Source organism: Propithecus coquereli, unplaced genomic scaffold (assembly GCF_000956105.1).
Source record: "Propithecus coquereli isolate 6110/MARCELLA unplaced genomic scaffold, Pcoq_1.0 Scaffold221, whole genome shotgun sequence".
Lineage (NCBI taxonomy): Eukaryota > Metazoa > Chordata > Mammalia > Primates > Indriidae > Propithecus > Propithecus coquereli.
The window spans coordinates 214,235-237,373 of NW_012147301.1; the positions used below are offsets into that span (position 1 = coordinate 214,235).

The 23,139-nt window shown below is 43.3% G+C and overlaps 1 protein-coding gene across 1 annotated transcript in view; it reads left to right on the forward strand.

Moving 5' to 3' along the window:
* The first annotated feature begins 370 nt into the window (after nucleotides 1-370).
* The window catches only part of SHROOM4 (shroom family member 4), a 224,022-nt gene continuing 201,253 nt past the window's right edge, over nucleotides 371-23,139 (forward strand). The window contains exon 1 of the mRNA XM_012644851.1: nucleotides 371-493. Within this exon, the coding sequence (XP_012500305.1) occupies nucleotides 377-493 (117 nt within the window). The 5' untranslated portion in view covers nucleotides 371-376. The remainder of the gene's footprint in view (nucleotides 494-23,139) is intronic.

Sequence of the window (23,139 nt, forward strand, 5' to 3'; positions counted from 1 at the left end):
GAAACAATGTAACAATTGATGTGAGGCCTCGCCTCGTTCCCATTCCCCTGCGTTCCTATAGGCGAGGTCCCAGTGACTGCTCCTCCCCATTGCTCCGTTTTCTTGTCCATTATGAGCTATCCCTCCGCCTCTCCTTTCTTTTCTTTTCTTTTTTTTTCCTTCTCCTTTCCCCCCTCTCTCCCCCTTTCTCCAACTCCGTGTCATTTCCTCCTTGCGCTCGCTCGCTGCCCCAGCGTCTCCAGCCGGGAGAGGAGGCGGGGCGGGGCGGTGCGGGGTGGCGCAGCGCTGCAGGGCGATGGTGGCGGAGCTGCTGGGGGCGGAGGCAACGTAGCCCCGCGGAAAAGGAGCCCCCGGCGGCGCCGAAGCGGAGCTGAGGATGGAGAACCGGCCTGGGTCTTTCCAGTACGTCCCTGTGCAGCTGCAAGGGGGGGCGCCATGGGGCTTTACCCTTAAGGGGGGTCTGGAACACTGCGAGCCGCTCACAGTGTCTAAGGTAAGAACTGGCAGCTTTATCCTAAGGGCGCCCAACTTTGAACTGGCAACCGGGTGCGCGGGCTGCCGCGGGACAGGGCCCTCAGACCGACTTTGAAACTTGGCCAGCGCTGGGGGTGAAAGTTCCTCTGAGCAGCACGGAGGGTCTTGCCAGTCCAGGCGCAGACACCCCCTAAGGCTGGCTGGAGCACGGAATGGGAGCACGACTGGCCCGGGGTTAGAGCCTTGCGCGCAGACACACTTGCGGGGGCGCTGGGACAGCCTTTGCTCCCCCACGTCGGGGTAGCTACTCTCCTCACTTGTGGCTGAAGAAAGGGGCGGCTGTTGGGGATTTCTCTTTGGAGTCCCCGGAGCTCATACGGAACAGTGAGGGACTGAAGAGACAGGCAACTCGGCTTGGCAGCTCTCTTGGTAGCGCTGGCCCCTCCATTGACCGGCGGACCGTCCCTCCCGGGCAGGTTGCAGGGCTAGGGGCCAACGTGGAAACGGAGATGAGGCATTGGTGGCTTTCGCCAGCCTCACTTCCCACGGCCGGCCGAACGCGCGCACATCCATTCAGCTCTCGGCGTTGCTGCTGCGGGTCCCGCTCGGCCTTTCCCTCCCTCCGGAGTCCTGCCCCAGCGCCGGCGAGATTTCCTGCACGTTCAGAAATGTGGAGGAAACTTTTGCTCCATGGAGTGCAGCTGTGCTGGAACTGCCGCCGCCGCTGCCGCTGCGGCTGCCACCGCCAGGGTTTGTTTGTTTTAGGAGGCTGTGATCTGCTGGAAGCCAAGTTTCAGCGGAGGACAGGGGAGAGGAGCTCTCCTGAGCGCTCCGAAACCCCCAAAGCCAGCCTCCTCCGTAGGGGTCAGGGGTGGGGGCAGCTGGGGCTGTTCCTGGGAAAAGTGACTTGTGGGACGACTCACCTTGAGCTGCCAGATTGCTAAGCCAACTTCACAACTTGAGGAACTTTTATCCCTCTTTGTTGTTGTTTCTCTTAAATACTCAAATTCGAAAAGCTTTCCCCCTTCCAACCCGCACAATGGCAGTTGAGGTTGTAGATGTGGGTTTAGGCTGGAGAAAGAAAGATGTTGCTTCTCAGCAGGGAACAAATACCACTTTTTTTTGGCTTTTTAACTTTGGTCACGTCTCAGCAGGGAGTTCAGTGAATGTTCCCCCCCTTCCCCCACACCCCCACAATAACGTGTGCCACTTTTGCCTTGAATTGGAGCTGCTGGTTAACTTACAGTGTAGGAGTCCTTCAGGCCTTAGGGCCCACACTCTTAGCAACCCTAGGGTGTTGCCCTGGGGTATACCAATCAGCTTGAGCAGTCTGAGGTATGCTGGGGCAACATTTTGGGGGGCCAGCAGGGACCTCTTGGATCTTTAGCCTCCCGAAATCAGCCCTGATCTTCATCCAGTACCCCTTCCCCCATACTTGTCATGTATTTCTAACCAATCTGAGAAGCCTTTGTCATCCACCATCACGCTCCCTCCTAAAGTACTCTCCCTCCAGTGTTCTCTGGAGAGAATAATTTGCATTTTTTTTTTTTAACCAAAAACACTCTCAAACAACCCCTTTGGGGAGGGAAATCCTAGCCTTCAGGAATTTTCTAATCAACCTCCTCCTCTCCCCCATCTTTCCACCAAGGTCACAATGGGATATGCAGCCATGGTCTGGAAGTTCCTCCCTTCCTTTTTCTCCTCACACCGCCCACAGAATTTCCACAGTCGGCCTAGACAACCTGCCTTGGAGAGGTCATTTTTCAACTCTGCCTAGAGCTGACCCATCCTGAGAAGCACCCCGGATAGTGCTTGCTGCTGTGGTCCTGGATTATTTTGTGAGCCAGTGCAAGCATGGCAGGGCGTGTTGCTGAGTATGGGGCAGCCAGCAATTTGTGGTCTGGCTGGGGGATTATTTGACGGTAGAAGAGGGTTTCCTTGGGCAAGCTGTTGAGGAAGTGCCTCGTGTGTTGAGAGGCAGGGTGCCTTTTAATGATTCCTTTCCACTGAATGTACAGTTGACCCCTATTATATGAAGGCTCATTATTACACACTTTTGGATATGCAGGGGGTAAAATCATTTCTCCTGTTCCTCCCAAATACCCTGGCTCTTTATTGTAAAAGCCAGGTATAACCTGATTAGCCCCAACATTATATAAAGGGACAATAGTATTTTGTAAGTGCAATTGTTGCCTGTATTTTTTTTTTTTTTGTAGACAAAACACTCTTTGGCATATTTCATTAATCCCCTTTTTATTTTTCTGCCTTAGTTTTATTTCCTTTTATGCTTCAGAACAATACAGCTTTTTCCTTGAAAATAGCCTTCTTTGTCTGTATACATTGATGGGGATGGGGTGGAAAGGAGTAGAAAGAGAACTGGATTGGCAGATTGAAAACTTGGGTTCTAATCCTTGCTCTGCCACTTTCTACTTCTGGAATCCCGGGTACATCATTTGCCCTTCCTGGGCCGAGGCAGCCTCATGTCTAAAATGAAGTTCAAGTGGGTGATCTTTAAATGACACTCTGACAGTCTAGTAGCCAGTCCTTTATGCTAGCTCTGTCTTTCTTCTCCTCAGAAGTATTGCTGCAGAGTGAGGAAGATGAGGATTTGTTTCATCTGCATATGGTGTTACTGTTTGCCATGTGCTTCCACATCCCTTATTTCATTAGCCTCTTATAGCCACACTGTGAGGCTGTCAGGGAAGGTTGTGGAGAAACTGATGGAAAAGCTGATGCTATGATATATTGAGTGGCTTGCCTAGGTCTGTCATACAGTGAGTCAATGGCAGGCACCAAGTCCACTGTATTTCTACTACTCCAAAAGCTTCCAGATTCTTCTGCTAGTACTGCGGTTTGTAAAGGAGCATGGGGCAATACCTTTCAGGGATGAATCCAGTCTTATCAGCCTCCTACTACAGTGACCCTGTCCATGCCAGCCTGTAATTCTGCTATAGGTGAGGACTGGGTTGTAGATATACATTGATGGAGTCTGGGCTCAGACAGTAGGAGAGGAATATTTTGGTGACTCTAAATCATTTGTGATGATCTCAAGTCTGACAGAGACAGAGGTGAGGTGCAAGAACCATGGTGGAAAATGGCAGAGAATTTCTTTTGGTGTTGCGGGAAAAAAAACAAAAGCAATTTGGGTCTGAGATGGTGTGGCATACATACTTGAAGATATCTTGTGGAACAAGTGGAGCTATCTGGGGAGTGGGGGAATTTGCAAAAAGTGATTAGTGGAGAAGAGGGCATGTAGTGTGGAAGTCTAGCTCATATTTGTTGTGGGAGAACCTCTGGACCAGGAAATGATCGGGTTGGGGAAATCAATTCCTGCTGGCTCCTGTGATTTCCCTGAATGTGGGGAATTCAGCTGCCTGATTTATGGAAACTTGTATAATCTCCCCCTGACAATCAAGTGGAAAAGAAATGGAAAATATTTTTTTAAAAAATACCATTGTCAGGTGCAGTGGCGTGTGCCTATAGTCCAAGCTACTTGGGCGGCTGAGGTGGGAAGATCCCTTGAGCCCAGGAGTTTGAGGCTGTAGTGCCCCGTGATTGTGCCTGTGAATAGTCACTGCAGTCCAGCCTGGGCAACATAGTGAGACTCATTGCTAAAAAAGTAATACTATTGATTATCCTAAGTATTAAGGGATGGTTTATGATTTTTCCATACATTGTGGTGTTCCCAGTGAGATGATAACAAGTAAAAGAAACATGACCAACAGGGGAATGGAGTCTGTGACCTTGGTTAGCATTTTATACTACCTCATTGACCCAGGGAGCCCATCTGCAGTCAAATGCTCTACCACTGAGCTATACCCCCAAGGGGGCCCATCTGAATGAAATGAGGACTCTCTTTTAATCAAATGTGTCTGTTTTGCTACCTAGGGGTCCCTCTCTACAGTGTAGACAGTCATTCATGAGGTTGACTCCCTGCTTGGAAAAAGATCCTCTTTGGGGATGGGTGACTTTTCCAGGGTTCTGGCACCAATGATTTTGCATCACACAGGGCCTCTCAGAGGCCTCAAAGATTCATGTTGTATCATCCTGTGGGGTGTGTATGTGTGTGTGTGAGTGTGTGTGTGTGTGTGTGTGTGTGTGTGTGTGTGTGAGATAGAGAGAGGGAGAATGAGAGAGTGAGAGAGAGAAAGAAAGAGTTCAGACTTGCTGAACTGTACTATGAGGTTCCTATATTCATTTCAAATTCTTGGAAATATGTCCTGAAGTTGAATGAAGGTGAAGAAAAGAACGGGCGGAGACCAGTGTGGGGTGGGGATGCAGGAAGAGAAGAAGGAGGAAAATTGGGGAGGAAGACAGGACAGGGCATTAGACAGGCTCATCCTATATATTTTCCCTTTCCCTGGCCTGTTTTTGGTGGATGTTTTCATAGGGCACAGTGAAGCAAGTGGGGCTAGTTACTGCCCTGGAACAAATTAGGGTGGGGTAGGGGAGTAGCCTGGAGGAGAAAGAAGCTTCACCTCCCTCCATGTAATGTGCACTGATGTTGCTATATCATTTTACTCTCTCTAGACCCAAGTCGCTATTTGCAGGATGGCGGTAGGCATACATTCCCCATCTCTGTTATCACAGATGATCTGAGAATGAATTGGGCAAATTCTGCTGTCCTTAGCCTAGGAAAATGGCAAAGCATGCTCTGTATGTTGTTTTCAGCCCCTCTCCGATCCCTATTCTGACCTTATTTCTAGAAGCACACAAAGGCAGTCGAAACTTCAGGAGGACCTGGGTATGTAAAATTGAGGTTGTCCTGTGGCTAGCAGCAAATTTGGCTGTGATTTTGAGTTCTTGTTGGGTGCAGAGGTAGTATTATATGAGCAATGATAGTTTCTGTGAAACCTTCTTAGCTGTGTTACAGGCCAGGCCCACCCCTAGGGACCTTTGTGGGGTGTGCTTCTTAGGAGCTTAGTCTAGTCTGGTTACTTAGATGAATCTCCTCCTCATTTCTGCCTCTAGATTCAGCAAAGATGCCTACTGTCTCAGTTCTCCAACTGCTGCCCTCTCCCAGAAAGTAGAGAGCATTTAAGGGCATGGGATAAGAATCTATCCAGAGAGATACAAAGAAGGGTGGAGGGAGGTAGAGCAAGAAGGGTGGGTGGTATGTCTGGTAACCCTTGGCTAAGCTTTGGGTACATACCACTTTTTGCCCTGCCAGCTATCATAATACACCTGGTACCCTGTTGTGATACACACGTATGCTCCCTGAAGTGAAAAAGACCAAGCCTGTTAGAGACTTTTCCCTCTCCAAAACCTCAGACAAAGAAAATAGTTCAACTCCAGCTGGAAGACACTTGAGCAATGCCCCTTAAAAAATTAAAATGGTTTTCCCCCTTTCTCTCCCCAACCCCCTCCCTAGAATTTCTTTAAAGTGAAAAGAGAGACCCAGACTTGAGATTGGTGGTTATGAAGTGATTATCTGAAGGGAACATCATGGATTTTATAGTTACGCTTCTTCAGAACCAGGGAGAAAAAGATGCTGACCCATGTGAGAAAAGTTAATGAAGAACAGCAGAGATTATGTGAAGAGCTGCTCTTACTGCCCACCCCTCCACCCCACAAGCGCCAAAGGGCAGACTTAACTCAGGGCTGCTGGACTAATTCTGTTCTTGGTGGAGACCTAGAATCACAGGATCTCAGAGTGAGGAGAGCCCTTTGGAAGTCATCTAGTCTTAATCTTAACCATTTCATGAGCCACTTGTGCAATATCCCTGAGCTTATTCTCCAGCAGTGGAGGAGCGCACTGCCTTCTAAGCCTGACCATTTCATTGTTGGAAAGTTCTGACTGTAGACATCTTTTTCTTATGTTGAGCTGCAGTCATTCTCCCTCTACCTATCATCCATGGGTCCCAATGCTACCGTCTGGGACCACAGAGAACAAGGGTGCTTTTTCTGTCTTAGGAAGGCCCTTGGGAGGTCCGAAGGCAAAGATTATGTCCCTTTGTCTCACTTTTCTAAACTACAGAGCTCAGCTTTTTCAACTGTTCCTTAGGGGCTCTCAGTTCCAGCCTCCCCCTCCTGTTTCCTTCTCCCACTCCAGATGCTCCAGCTTGTCCATGTTCCCCTTAAATTATGGAGCCCACAGCTCCAAAATCAAGTATGACCATCCTTTAAAAAAAATACAGCTGAAGACCTCTTTATCTCTTTCTGGTGGCCATGTCATACCAAGGCCCTGTGTCAAACAAAGCCTTTTAGTGGAAGTCGCTATTGGGGACAAGTGCATAATAGATTTGAGAGGAACACAATTCATCTCTTATTATTTATTTAAGATTGCCCCTGCCCTTAGCCCAGGCTAGCCTTGGTAAAGGTGTCGTAGGGGAGTTGAGAGAGAAGGAGTAAGTCCTGACTTCAGGGAGCATATGTGTTTATACAAAGAGGTTACTAAGTTACAGAGAAGGAATTTGTATAATAGAAGAAGGAAGTGGCATTTAATGAATAGTGTCAAAGTCAGAATTCCAGGTTTTTTTTTCTTTTTACCTCTCTGAACTTAATTTCCCCCTTCTGGGAAAAACAGTTGTCTCCAGGATTGAAGATGTGAACCATATGTGACATACAAACTGTCTGCAACTTACAGAGCCCCTACATAGGAATATAGAGACAGCAGTCTCTGTCCCCATTCCCTGTCAGATATCTATCTGCCTGTATACTACTACTGGCACTGATTGCAAAAGCTCCTGCTGTTGTTGCCATCCTTAGGTTCTTGGATCTTCTGTCTGTACCTAGAATACACACAGGAGTCACTCTGATGGAGGTCTTGCATCCACAGCCTCATCCCCCCATGTCCCCATATTCACCAGCTGTCATCTGAGCTGGGAAAATACCTTTCCTTACTACTGAAGCCCTGATTAGGGTGTGGTTTGGAGTGAGGCTTAATCCTCATTATTACTGAGGGGTGAGAGGTCTAGGGATGAGAGTGTTGAAGTCTAGGAAACATGTCCCCATTGACACAATGTCATTTATAGTTGTTAGGTTCAGGATAGTTCTGTAAAAGCCTATTTAATCTGTGGCACATGATTAATTAAATTCTACAACTTAATCATCATTTATGATATTCTATCTACAGCAAACAGTATTCAAAGCTCCAAACTGCTTATCGGTAGAAATTATTCTTGGGAAATTATGTATGTATAGGTTGGGGACGAGTGTTCTAGACTTGCAGTCCCTAATCCCCGGGCCATGGCCCGGTACCGGTCCATGGCCTGTTAGGAACCAGGCCACACATCACCGCCTGAGCTCTGCCTCCCCCCGCACCCTGTCCATGGAAAGATTGTCTTCCATGAAACTTAGAAGCCAGGGGCCACACAGCAGGAGGTGAGTGGCAGGCGAGCAAGTAAAGCTTCATCTATATTTACAGCCGCTCCCCATCGCTCACATCACTGCCTGAGTTCTGCCATTGCCCCCACCCCCCAGACCCCATCTGTGGAAAAATTGTCTTCCATGAAACCAGTCCCTGGTGCCAAAAATGTTGTGGACCGCTGCTCTAGACAGCTTCGTTACACAAACCTGGGCGAGTTTGGGATTTCCACTACCGTCAGTGCCTGAGGTGCTCATACCTTTGATGCTGGGACCACATGTATGTACATGGTTACCTTTCTCTCTGAAACTGGATTCCAGGTTTACCTGAGAGTTATCTTGTAATCAGCAAGTGACCTTTTAAAATTGGTTATGTCAGTATTGAGATTACTTTCATTCAGCTTCTAGGGAGCCAATGTTTTGTCTCCTGGTGCTCCCTGAAATACTCCCTTCACACAGACTTCAATTAAGTCATTAGTGAATACATTGAGATACTATTTTTCCTGGCTAACCATTGTAGTTCCAAGGAATGGGATGAGGTAGAGGTTGTCTCCTTGTACCGCTTTGCCCCATTGCGTGTAAACAGGCCAAGTGGAAAGATTGTCTTACGCATTAGTGTTGCAAGGGATCATCCGTTCTTCCTCACACACACACTGGCATGTTTACTCGGGCACATAGCCATCCCGACCGGGCACTGAAGTTGCAAAGATCAAGATGACTTGCTTTCTCAGAGTGAGCTCTAACTCCTCCCCTTTGACTTCACCTCCACCCGCTCCTCTTTTCAGTGTGCTTCTATGACTATGCCATGTCACACAAGGAACACTGCCTAGTAGCAACAGAGACACATTTTCCATGTGTCTAGGCTGTCCTTCTTTCATGTCCAGTCTTTGTTTCCCAGCCCCCACCCATGAGCACCAGTTGCTTGAGGCTTACATTTTGGACTGTCTCATCAGAGTGCTATTGCCTCTTTGTTCATTCATTGGCCGCCCTGCCCTCTGTCCAAAACCTAACTTTTTTTCTCCTTGGTCACAGTGGGCCCTTCTAGCCTGCTGTACCAGCTTTGTCCCTCTTGGCTCAGCCATGCTTCCGGTGGGGGGTGAGAGAAACTCACAGAGTTGAGGTTGATAAATTTGAAAACACTCAGCAAATTATAACAGCACCAGAAATTCTCTCACACTGCATTTTTCTCTATCCTGTTTCGGTGAAAGACAGGACCTTTGTCACCTTCCTTATATTCTCTCATCAACTGGCTGAGAAGTCTGGGCATGTTACTTTGCCTCTCTGTACTCTCCTGTTTCTTCTCAGACCATCCATGGGGCAAGCTCCTGCTTTATTGAAGGGTTGCTAAGGGCCCCAGGATCCTCACTTGGTCTAGGCTTGGAAGTGTAAAAGGCTGACTGACAGCAGGCAGATCTTACAGTACATTGCTTTTCTCCACACTCCTACTTCCTATCTTTCCAGAAGTGGCTGTTTCCTGGTATGTTCTCAGGGAGGGCATGGTCTGTTAACTTTCACTCAAGTCTTTTAATGTTACATCTGTGAGGAATGCAGGAGGTGGGACTAATTTGACAGGATCAAGGGTTAAGCCCAGTGATGGACAGACCCTTTGTGGTGTCTTCTGGCCCCCACCCTAATGCCACTCAACAGATTCTTAGTTGTATGGTCTTCTCTCTTCCTTCCTGAGCCTCTGGCAGGGACGTTTTGAATGGTTCTCCTATAATGCCTTTCACGGTCCATCAGAAACTGATTTTTCTTTTGAGGGAGGGGGTTGGAGGTGAAATGAGGTACAGCTAGAAGTAAAGCTGGTTTGACTAGTTATTCTGGAAAGGGGTTAGAGTCTCATGGCTGCAACCCCATCTTTGCTTATGAGAGGATGACAAGCTAAAGCCTTGTCTTTGTTGGGCTGCCTTACTGTTTTCCATTGCTTTTTGTTTGTGTTTGATGTAAGTAAAAGCTTGAAAACTTCTACAGGTAGGCAGCTTTGGATGGCATCTTATCTTTGACTGAGAGGGTGAGTGATGGCATGTGAGCTTCTGAGGGGGAGTAAATATCAGGCTTGACTCTCAACGTTCTTTGGAGGACTTGACGGAATTTGGAGCTCTGTGTTAATTTAAATTGGCAACCAGGAAGGGTCAAGACAACAGGCTGAAAAGTGGACCAGGCAAGGATCTGGATACTTAACTTGTGTGGCTGTCCCTCACTGGGTGGAGGCAATGTAAATTGTGTTGGATCTCGACAACTTCTTGAACCCAAGGAGTGGTCAGGGCCTAGACATGGTGGGATCAGAGAGGTATTAGACCTGCTGTATGGCAAATACTGCTGGTTCTAGGTGTTGTACATGTATTCTCATGTGATTTTTACAGTCACTCTTAGAGGTAGATATTGATGTCCCCGTTGTACAGATAAAGAACTGAGGGTAGGGAGAAGTTAAGTGACAGACTCTAAGTCACACAGTAAGTGGAAAAGCTGACTTTAAAATTTACTTCTGTCTGATTCCAAATCCCAAGCTCTTTCTATAATATCATGCTTGCATGGTGAAGGAAAGAGAAAGAAAAGAGAATGGGATAAGAATGAGAGAGAGAGGGAGGGAGTGAGGGAGAGGAGGGAAATAAAATCGAATGCAGAAACTAGTAATATTACCAATACTTGCCACTCAGGGTCAGGGTCAAAGGGAGGTTTTCTTATATTTTGTTTTGTTTTAAATCTCAAATCAGGGTAAGGGGACTGAGCTAGGATTCCAAAGACTTGAAATTTAGTGTTAACTCTGGCACTTATCATTTGTGTGACCTTGGGCAAGTCATTTCTCTGTGTCTTAATTGCCTTATTTGCAAAATGGAAATAATAAAACTTGCACTGTTGTCCAATAGGGAGGAAGATTCATTTTATCCTTTATCTCATATAAGTACTAGAGATAGATGTGATTTAAGAAAGAGATAGAGTGTTTCAAATGTGTCCCTTATTAAACAGAAATTCGCTCAAGAGAATTTTGAACCTAAAAAATTAAGTGCACGAAGTTGCCTCCTCATTGGGAGTTGGGTGAAATGGCAGGACACTTTTAGCACGATGTCTGCGGCTGCCAGAAGTTGGAGGACCAGACATCATTTCTGACTAATGTCTGAATAGCCAGCACTTTGAAAGGCTATGCTAAACCTTGTTTAGCTGTCATAAGAGCTCTCAATTAAGCCTCCAACCAATCAGTCAATCAACCAAGCAGTCAACGCAGATTTGTTGAGCACTTAGTAAAATGCCTAACCTTAAACTAGAGAAATACAAGAGATGGTCACCATAGAAGACCTGATCCCTGGATTCTCAAAGAGATCACACTTTTGCTGAAGACGCATTACTGCAAGCCCAAGAAATAAAAAGCTTTAAGTGCTAAAACAGTGGGACAGGATCTAGGAGCAACATTTATTCAATGGGAAGAGATTTCATTGCTGATGTGGTTGAATTTTGTGGATAAAGGAAGAAGAATTTGAGCTAGGCCATGAGGGATATATAGGCTTTGGATAGGCTAGGGAGGAAGAAGAGCATTCATTCCAGTTAGTGTAAGCACTAAATATCATAGAGACACAGACAGGAGACTGAAGCGAGTTTGCTCATTCCACAGTGAGTTGACTAACAGCACGAGAGCAGAGCATGTGTTGTTTGTTTATTTATTCACTTATTAATTCATTAATTAAATTTTATTGAGTGCCTGTTCTAGAAGCTGAGCTATTCTTCCTATGGCCTATGAAACCAGCACAGAGCTCCATAGAAAGTCATTTTTATTTGTTTCTTAACAAATACTTTCTAGTGCATACCCTGGGCACTGGTTTTCTATCTTGACACATATTAACTCATTTATTAACCCCATTTTACAGATGAGGAAATTGAAGCATAGAGAGATTAGGTAACTTGCCCGATGTCATGTGGCTTGTGTGGCTGGATCAATAAGTGAGTCAGTGGAGATCTACTTGATTGTTGTAGAGTAATGGTATATAAATGTGAATGGATTTGAGCCAGGTGTTCTGGAGATCCCAGAAAACTGGGCTGTAGAATGGGTGCAGGTTGGGAATAGGTAGCCATTTTGTTGTTTGGAGAATTAGAATTAACGTATTAAAAACAAAGCACCTAGCACAGTACTAGCGTCATAACCACTTCCATGAAGAAAGACATGAACTGAACAAAAGACAGGAAGGGGCGTTTTGAAGGAATCAGTCATCTTGGCAATGTGCTGACTTGTCATACATCATTAGTGAGTTGCCAGAGGTTAACAATAGTACTTGCCATTGAAGAAATGAAGAAGAGGTAAGAGTCAGAGATTAATCCAGTATTTCTAATCTAGAAGGCTCTGAGTAGTGATGGGGATTAGGAGGGGTACCGGTTTTAGTTCAGTTTTAGATCTTCTTAGACTGAGGTGTCTGCAGGACAATCAAGTTAAAGTCCCTTAGGCAGTTGAGGGGGTTGTTTATTTAAGGCCACTGATCAGTTAAAAGAACAAATCATTATTTTAGGAACACAATGGTCAAGACAGACAATTTACTAATCTACTGATTGTTTGGAAATTATTTAATTGCCAGACAATCTCTTGCCCTGAAGGCATTAGAACAGACCTGCATTGTTATGTAATATGCCTTTCCAGCCACAGCTTTGTCTTGCTATGTCCCCCAATCTGTAGGATGCCTCCTCAACTGAGCTATTACTGGCTGAAGTTCTTTTTGTATAACTTAGAACTTTCAAGTGATGGGAAAGTCCAAAAATCAAACAAACAAAAAATAGAAGAAACAGTCAAAACTCCAAATTTCAGACTGAAATGTTCAAATGGTTTGAGGCTGTTAAAAAACATCAGTTGGCTTGCCAAGATGTTTAAGGATTGTTTTCTCTATATGAAAAACAAAATATGATGTGGTTTGGTAAGGCAAACCTCAGACCACTGGAGTTTCAAGTCTGTGTTGCATTTTTGTTGTTAGCAGTTTTATACTCTCCACATAGTGTAGTATTATTAATCTGTGAATACCATTGTTAATATTCTACAGTAGTATTGGTTCTCAAATGTGACCTTTTAAAAAGCATTATTAAACTCGCAAGTATGATTTCATCGCCTTTGGTGGTGTCCCCACCACACTAAAATTAAGGAGGAAATGGGGATTTACTTCACGCATTCATTTGCTGCAAGTCTGGCTGGAAAACATTGCTTTATTATTAAGAGACTCTTGCAAATTTGGAGTGATTCTCTGACCCAAACCCTAGCACTGCTGTCCTTTATACTGACATCAAATTCCCAGGAAAGTTTCACTTTATGTGCAGACAGACCTGCCAATATTAGGACTAGCCTAGCCCTCCCCGCCGCCCCCACCCCCATTCTTCCTGGAGTGGCTTTCTAGATCAGTTTCGACTTTTATGCAGCATCACCTGCTTTTCTACATGGTGAAGAACTGAAATTAAGAACATTGTAAAGATGCTTGAGCTATGGAACTTGGTCTAAATTCACTCCTTCCCTACTTCCTTGTAGATAAAACTCACTTCTTGCTAAAAGGTTAATGGCCACATGGATTCCTTTATCTAGCTCTTCTCTCTGACAAGATGAAATAGGTTGTAATTTATATTTGAAATTGATGTGAATATCTAGATGCTGGGGAGATTTTTGTGAAAAAGATTGTCCAGGTGCTCTGGCTTTTACAAGAGCCAGGTTGCTAACTTCTCTCTGCTGTTTGAGCCCTGGTGGGAGGGTGATACTCTCTCGTCTGGATATAAAGGGCTAAATATGTAATTTTTGTGTTTTTCCTGTGCTTTTGGCTGAAGAAATGTGCAGTGTTCTGAAACCTGCCCAGGCCCTGCACATACTGTATCTGCTTAAGGAAGGTTTTGGCTCTTAGCCCTTCTCAGCTGCATTAGGGTTCAGGTTACATCCCTCTCCCCTTCCAGCCATTAATAAAAGCCAAAAGAATTAAGGATCAGGGAGAGTTAATTCCCACTGCCAAGCCCCAGGTGGGGCCCTTCCATCTCCCATCCCCTAGGTTGGAGCCCTAATTTAAGGCTGAGCTCTGGTGTAAGCCTGCAAGTGACAGTGATCTGGAACAGGCCCCAGAAAAGCACTTGACAATCAGGTTTTGCCCTATGCTGGCAGTTCTCCTCTCTCTCTCTCATTCTCTCTTTGTCTCTCTGTCTCTCTCTCCTCCTCTGTTGGGATCTTAGAGGAGACCAGTGACACCAGGGACCAAGCCAACTGATGCTATTGTGGAAATGGAAATGATGTATCATAGTTCTGTGGGGATGAGGGGGAAACTTGCCCTTTCCCCTGAAAGTTTGTTGAAAGATCAGCTCACAATTAAGGTAGATTAATAAGAGAAAATTTTATTTACCACGCATGTGGAGAGAATCACAGAGTGATTACCTAATATCCCAATGAAGTCCAGATATTTTTATACCTGTCTTTTAGAGGGGAAGTGGAGATGAGCAGTATGGGTAATTCTGTTTAGGGGCAATAAATGGTTACTAGTGAGGATGAATGGATAGGGGAAACAGATTAACTTGTAATGAGTCTCTTAGCAAATTAAATTAACCTGAGAGACAGGTGGTATATTTAAAATGACTTGGGCCAGGTCTGGTTGCATTCTTGATTGTTTTTCCTGTAATATACTGAGATAACAGGGAGGGGAAGGGAAGTCATCAGTCCAGTTTATGCAGCTAGAGGGAAAGCCCCTTCCTAGGGCCTGTAATTCAAAATAGTCTTTATACCAAGGAGCCATATTTTGGGGTGAAATTTCCTGAGCTCCTTCAGTTCCTTCATCTAAACTGGGAGATTCATATGAAGCATCTTATCTCTCTCTTTTTTTAAAGTCCTTGACCCAACTTCAGTACATTAGCAGTTTTATTCAGAATTAGAATGCATAGTAATGAGATTTGAGATAGTGAGCTCACATGGGAAAGGGCAGCTTGGAAGGAGGGATAGGCAGGAAGAAGCCTCCTTCTGGAACAACTACACTACTGTAGTCGCCTCCTCAATGGTTTTCCTTCCTTTGATCATCCCCTGCCCCACCTTAAAATTATTTAATAGTTCCTTGCTGCCTGTAGAATAGAGCCCAAGCTACTTTTGCCTGGTGTTATGGACCATTCTCCAACTGTTCCTAGTCTTAGCGCTCCTTCCATGCCGTAGGTTTTTAAGCAGAATGGTTTACTCTCTGCTCCCCAAACTCACCTGGGAAATTCTGACCTCTGATTTTCCCATCCTGATGTTCCTTCCAATGGCTCAGCTTCACACCACATCCTTGGAAGGCCTTCCTTTCTCACCTCTCTGCCCCTCCTCATAGGGCCTAACTTTAAGCCCCAGCTCTAAGCCTCAGTTTGAAATGCTAGAATTCTGATTTTCCAGTAACCGTCTTTGGGTACTTTGGCTGTCTTTTGATTGGCTTGATGGACCAAAATCTCCTAGAGGACAATGGCTGTATCTTCTGTGTCTTCACCATCGTCAGCACAGAGCAGAGTAGACTCTCCAGAATGGTTTGCTTGTTGAGAGAATATGTAGGAAGAGTCAAGCAAAAATTTCACACTCAGTAATTGGTAATCTTTGCCCTTTCCACTCCCAGCCCCAAATTAGAAGGAGGATATGACTTGAAGATCTGGATATACTATCCAAGTTTCCCAGACTTTGCATGACACTCAGTAGTGGGGTGAGCCTTGAATAACACACACACGTAAGCTAGGGACGAAAGGAACACTTGGAAGAAAATATTGGTGGTAGTAGAATTTGAAAGGGATCCCTTATGCAACCCAGGATGAGAAGGGGGATGGATGGCAGCAGTGGAGGATAAGACTGGTTACCTGCTTGTCGCCAGGATGCATGGAGTTTGGTTTGCAACAATTGGGTTTCTTGCTTCTGCAACTCCTGTGTGTGAGCTGTGTTCAGACGCTTGCCTGTGGGAGAGGCCTGCTGGCTGATGATTACAGCATTCCCCATGCTGTTGGGATGCTTTGCTGTGAAACTCTTAAAACAACAGCCCACCCCACTTGCAGTGTGAGTCTTCTGCCTGACTCAAGTATTTCACTGCTTCAGCTGAGAGGCTGTAGCTTTAAGTGAACTACTGTGTATGTGTGTGTGTGTGTTCACTTTTGCTTAAGCAAGCCCTAACGTGTTCTGTCTGACTGGCCTTGGATGTGAGTCACTGTCTGGTATTTATACCCAGTGCCTTAAGTGTCCTCATTATTTGACCATGACATTCCTTTTCTCACTATTTTACTCAAAGCTGTGAATGCTGAGAAGGGCCAAAATAAACTGACTCTGTCCTCCTTCCTAAAGGGGTTTATCTCATTGGTGTCTCAGTTGTAGTCTATTAGGTTATGCCAGGGCACTAACAGGAACAGGTTCAAATTCACAGTGATGGTACGCTGATAGTTTAAGGGATATACTATGGGGGCTTCTCTTAGTTTTTTTCCTGGCCAGTCTACTTCTGGAGAGTTTGACTCACTGGAATGAACTTTTAGGAACAGGCCTCGAAAGGGACTCTAGGAAGTGCTTGTCCTTATCAGGATCACATAGTAAGCATGAAAGGAGTATAAACAATCTGAGAAAGTCTTAGAGAGGAGGTGATTCAGCATTCGCAGGCATTGGTGAGAGAAACAGAGAATGTTAACTTGTTCCTTACAGCTGTTTCTATTAAAGTCCTTCTAAACTTTAACATTTTGTCTTAGCAGCATGCTCCTTAGAGTATGGGAATGGTAAACTCCATCAGGGGCACTGTTGTTATCAAAAGGACAGAGCCTCAAATAGGAAGGACATGGCTGCTAGCATGGTCATTTGGAGGCCAGGCAGCCAGTAAATCATTAGAGAATGAATTAAAGGTTCAAAGGGCAGGAGGGAATTCTTTGGGTGACCTCATAGGTGCTTGAAAAATCAAAGGGTTAGCTGATGTGCTTTAATGTTTTGAAGGCTGGTTCAGAGGGGCAAGGGAATGGAAATGCACAGTAAAAAATTGGCCTTGCTGTTTTCATGTGCTTGGGAGCCTTAATTCTGGGCTGGGTATGATCAAAGTTACCATTAATTAAATACTTACTATGTTCTGGGGATTTTATATGCATACTCTCTAATCTTCTCATCACCACTATAAATTAAGTGGTAGTATTTCTATTTTACAGATGAAAAAATGAGGTTCAGAGAGGCAAAGTAATGTTATCCAAGTAATATAGTCAGTAAGTGGTAGAACTGTGATTTGAACCCAGCTCTATCTGACCTCAAATCCTATACATTGAAATTTTTTGTTTTAAAGGTCCCCTTTTTGTGCCTCATATTCTCTTTCTAATACCATTATTAACTATTGTGACTATATTCTGTGTGTCATAGCATTGGACAAAGGTGGGTCTCACATATCAGTCATTTCATAGCTTCTTTGGGAAGCTTGCTTAAAACACAGATTAGACTCTCAGGATTAAATAATATAATGTATGAGAGGTACTTAGTAGTGTCCCTATTCTAAGATCCAGAAATTGAGGCTAAGAGGGCTAAGTAACTTTCCAAAATACATTGGACCAGTAACTGGTAAAGCTGGTATTCAAAATTTGGTTTATCTGATTTTAGAGTACCTGTTCTTCCCAATGCTCCTGTTGCCTCTCAAACTGGGAGGGGAGTAAGCAATAAATAAATAAAAAAAAAAAAAAACAGACTTGTCCCTCTTGGTCTCTATAAACCTACCCTTCTTACCTTCTCTCTCTTTGTCAATAAATTTTCTTAAGTGAGGGATGGCCTTCCTGCCTTCCTTTCTCTCTCCCTTCCTCTCTCCCTTCTCTTCTCTTCTTCCTAGCACAGTTTATTTGTTTAAATTGTTATTTGGGGGATAGGTAATAAATATGCATGGAACAAAATTTTTAAAATATATAAATAGGCTTGTCTTTCTTCATCTCTGTCCCTAAGCCACCTAATTTCCCTTTCCAGAGGCAATAACTGTTACCAATTCCTTGTGAACCATTCCAAAGATACCTTTCCAAAGATAGTGATAGGTGCATTATATGTAGATGTGTTGTGTACGCTTGTATATATGCATGCTCAGTGTCTCTGTTTCTTCACTGCCTATGTCTTCCTTAATCTTCTCCAATCTGGCTTCAAATGTGGTCTTCCTGAGGGCCAAATTTACTGGCCTTTTCACTGTCTTTATCCTCATTATTTTCGTTACACAATTATTTTATTTTTTCAATTATTTGTTGAATCGGAAATGTAGCCACGTGGTTCCAAAAGCCGGTTAGTATGAAAAGGCAGACAGAGAATAGTTTCCCACTCATCCTTGTCCTTGATCTGCTCAGTTTCACCACCACCCTCAACTGTGCTTAGATATTTTTTAATGTGTCTTTCAAGGGTCTCTCTATATATACACAAGCGAATGTGAATATAGATTCTTTATTACAAAAGGTAGCATACTAAAACTGACTTCTGCACCTCGCTTTTTTCATTTACATATCCCGGAGATCTTTCCCTGTCAGTATATAGAAGGCTACCTCCATTTTGTAATAGCTGTATTATATTTAGTTATTTAACCAGTTCATAGTATTACTAGTCATTGGCATTATTGTACCACTGTGGCTTGACATTCTTCAAGCCCTGCTGCCAGCATGGCTCCTGTGACACTGAACTCTCTTGTTTCTCTACCCTCTCTTGCTGTTTTTCCACTCTCCTTTCTGAATTGACTGCCTGTTCTCTCCCCATCCTGTGGATATTCCTCAAGGCCCAGAGCTCAGTACACCTCTTCTCTGCATTTCTCTCTCTCTCTCTCTCTCTCTCTCTGCACTTTTCCTCAAAAGAAGAGCAATAGTGAGATCTCATGACTCTTGAATCTCTAGTCTTAATCTTTTCAACTGATAGTGTCTACTTGAATAACTATATTTTTAACGTCAAACCCCAATATGTCAAAAACAGAACTTATCTTCCCCTTACAAAACAGGCTCTTTCCTTGGACTCCCTACCTCCCACTCAGCTAGCATTGAAATCTTGGAGTCACTGCTTACTCATCCCCCATATCCGGTCAATCACCACGTCCTGTCAGTCTTTCTTCCTCTAAAATAGCCCTCATATCCACCCTCTTCCTTTCAATTCCTGCTACTCCCACCCTCTCCCAAGCCCTTATTACTTTATGTCTGGATTTCTAGATTCCTGGCTGGCTTCCCTGCTTTCAGGCTCATCCTTTTTTATTTATTTTGTAAGTCACTTCTATCTGAGAATTTTAGTTTCCCTGACTGTACAGTGAGGAAGCTAGACTAACTGGCTGGTCTCTGAAGTCCTTTCCACCTCTGAAATTCTAGACCAGAAATCTTCCCAAACAGTGCGTCCCCACCTCCCACAATTCCCACTCCCTATACTGCTCACTCTCACTTGAATGGTTGCTATGGCTCCATGCTCTGAGCAGTGCCTTGCACAAGCTTTTCCTCCGCATTGTTCCTAGAGTCTTTATCTTAAATTAACTTACAATTGAAAGGAATCTTAGAGGCAGGCCATCCAAGCTGACCAACGCTGCCTGAGTACCATTTATAACACCTTTAAATTTGGTTGACCAGGTTATGCTTGAACCCTTCTGTTGATGGGAAACACTGTCTTATAAGCCAGCCCCTTGTATTGTCAGATAGCTAGAGTTGTTCCATATTTCCTACCACAAACTGATACCAATTGATCTGCCTTTGTGATACTTTATTATTTAAAACCTCCTTTATCTTGATTTGAGTTCAAATCCCTTAGGTCTGGCATCTCAAGTTCTCCATAAATATGGCTCCCACCTTCCCTTCCAGCCTTAAATCCTGGATACTTTCTTTGCACTTCATCCAAATAAAAAAATAGCTAACATTTCTTGAGCACTTATTGGATGTCAGACACCGTTCTAAGTAATTTTACATGTATTATTTAATCCATGCAGCAACCATATAAGTTTCTATTATTCTTCTCCATTTTATAGAGGAAGAAAATTTGACATATGGAAATCCAAGTGATTTACCCAGAGTCTCACAGTTAGTAAATGGTGGAGCTGGGATTTTAACCCAGAAAGCCTATCTCCAGAGCCCATGACTGTAATGACTACCATACACAGTCAGCTTCAAATGTGACAACTCACTATTTCCTGAACATGTCCAATGCTTTGTTTATCATGGTCTCTTAAAACACATTTCTAGTAATATCTACGTGGCTAAATCCTACCTATTCTTTGAGGCCATTCACAAATTCCACTTCTTTCTGGTCCCATTCTACCCTATCATCCATCTCTCCATTTTTCCTTCCATTCCTTCCTCCACAAAATTTTTAGAACTTTTTCCACCTCTCTTCTGGTTCTCACCATGTTCTTTCTAATGAGCTTTGCATGCTTGTTTTATATCCTTCATGGGATATGTTAGCTCCTTAAAGGCAGAGTCCATAGATATAAACTGTCGGATTAGGCTTTTCACCCCATATAGGTTCCTAGAACATTTAACAAGTAGAGTTAGGTTTTAGAAACTTCTATAAGACTTGAGATGACTTCTTTTCCTATTTTATGTTTGTATGAATCTCCTGTTTCTGAATCTAGTTTCTTTCTTTGGCTCTACATTCATTTCTGGTATTGCCCCATGGTTTGTACATTTGTTCCCAGATACCATCAGTGACAGGGCCAGAAAACAAATAGTTCCAATCATTTCCATTTATAGTCATATAATTTATGTATATATACTAGAAGCTGAATGAGGAATGACATGAAAAGGAGAAATTTTATTACATCCTTTGTTTGCAATTTGACTTCCCTAATATTTATTACTTCTGATATTCCCTCTCTCTTGCCTCTAACATGTATTAACTGTGCTATCTAAAACTGACAGAAATTTTCCTTCTTTACATAGATAGATAGATAGAAACTTCACCACTCATTCTAGAGATTGTGGATCTAGAGGCTGAATTTTATCATATGCGTTTGTGTGAATATGGCAGAGAGAGAGAAAAGGATGGAGGCAGGGAGGGAGAGAGGGAGAGGGTGGTGGTGGTTGGGTGGTTGGAGGGATAGTTCTTTTAGAGTAGAAATCTTCCTTGTCTTCTGTGCTAAGAAAGCCCCTTTAAAATGATACATTCTACAGAACTTCTTCCTCCCTCCACCTCCTCCTTCTCTTCTCTTCTCTTCTCTTCTCTTCTCTTCTCTTCTCTTCTCTTCTCTTCTCTTCTCTTCTCTTCTCTTCTCTCTGTATTTCCTCCCTTCATTTTGTAGTGATTGTGGTTTCCCATTTGTATTTTGTAAATGATTTCTATCTTAAGTTTGCCAAGCTCTCTGGCTGAGTAAGATATGCTTATCTAGCATGTTAGACAAGAACATGATTTACTACCCAGACAGACAGGCTAATTCAATGGGTAACACATCGTTCTCTAAAGGATCATGATACTGTTGCTAATTCCCTGTGTGCGCCAACTTAATTACATTTCAGAAGTCAGAAAAAATTAAATAGTTCCAGTTGCTGTGTTCCAGTTCACCAAGCATTAACTATAAATCACTAATGAGTACTTTAAAAATTTCTCTTGATGGATTGGCTGTTACTTTACATGAGCATAACCCACCTACCTCAGGGTGTCTAACTTGGTTTTGCAAAGTAAAAATGTGCTCTTGATTTCTCTCTCTGGCCCCATAATATCTTTGTCAACCCCCACCCCACCCTGTACAACTTTCACAGGGCCCCCTTTTCTTCTCCCTTCACATATTTCATCAGATTCTTCAAGAGAGTCATAGACTGTTTGTGATTATTCCCGAACCATATGGGAACCACACGTCTTATTTTTCCTTCTTCTACTCTCTTACATAATGGTTATGACTTCTTAAATGAATAAAAAAGCCCCAAGATTAGTTTTTAACTATTGAAAAACTTAGTAACAGGTAGCCCTGCCTTAATTTCATCATCCAAGAAAGCCAAAGTTAGTAAACCTTCTTGCTTTCCATTCAGCTAACACCTAAAATCTGTTCTCCAGAAGGATGATACTAGTTACTGCAATATACATTAGTGTGCAGGCTTCACGACCTCTTATTGTTTTTACTAAAAATATTTGTGATTAGAAAGGTCTGCGAGTCATTAGATAGTCTCCTATTCCAGAATGGATTGTGCCAACTGGGTGAAGTTTGACTACAAAGTAAGAATACTGATTTTTTTCCAATCTTTACTTTTTTATTTTGGAATTCAGAAAGTATATTCATGTCTTATGAAAATTTTACATTCATCTACCTTACTTTTTATTGTATTGAGAACATTTAACATGATATTTACACTTTTAACAAATTTTTAAGTGCACAATTCTGCATTGTTAACAATAGGTATGATGTTGTACAACAGATCTCTAGAACTCATCTTGCGTAACTGAAACTTTATACCTGTTGAACAGCAACTATCCCTACCCCCCGCCCCCTGCTCAGGCCCTGGCAACCACCATTCTACTCTCTGATTCTATTAGTTTGGCTGTTTTAGATATTTCAAGTAGGTGGAATCATGCAGTATTTGTCCTTCTGTGACTGGCTTATTTCATTTAGCATAATGTCCTCCAGATTCCTCTATGCGGCTGCATATTGCAAGATTTTCTCCTAAATAATATTCCATTGTGTGTTATACCACATTTTATTTATCCATTCATCCACTGATGGGCATTTGGGTTGTTTCTATACCTTGGTAATTATAAATAATGCCCCAATGAACATGGGAGTATAAATGTCTCTTCCACGTCCTAATTTCAGTTCTTTTAGATAAATACCCAAGGCTGGGCATGGTGGCTCATGCCTGTAATCCTAGCACTTTGGAAGGATCAGACAGGAGGATCACTTGAGGCCAGGAGTTCAAGATAAATACCCAGAAGCGGGATCGTTGGATCATATGTAGTTTTATTGTTAAGCTTTTAAGGAACCTCCATACTGTTTTCCATGGTAGCTGCACCATTTTATACTCCCATCAACGATGTACAAGTGTTTCAATTTCTCCACATCCTCACCCCAACACTTATTACATTTATTTTTATAATGGCCATCCTAACAGGTGTGAGACTATATTCCATTGTGGTTTTGATTTGAATTTCCCTGACGATTCATGATGTTGAGCATCTTTTCATATACCTGTTGGCTGTTTATTTTGGAAAACAAAATGTCTGTTTAAGTCCTTTACCCATTTTTCAATTGGGTTATTTGCTTTTTTTGCTATTGAATTGTACAAGTTCCTTATATAGTTTGGATACTAACCCCATGTCAGATAAATGTTTTACAAATATTTTCTCCCATTCCATAGGCTGCCTTTTCTCTCTGTTAACTGATTACTTTTTGTGCAGAAGCTTTTTAGTTTGATGTAGTTCTACCTATTTATTTTTGCTTTTGTTGCCTGTGCTTTCGGAGGCATATCCAAGAAATCGTTGCCAAGACAAATGTCAAG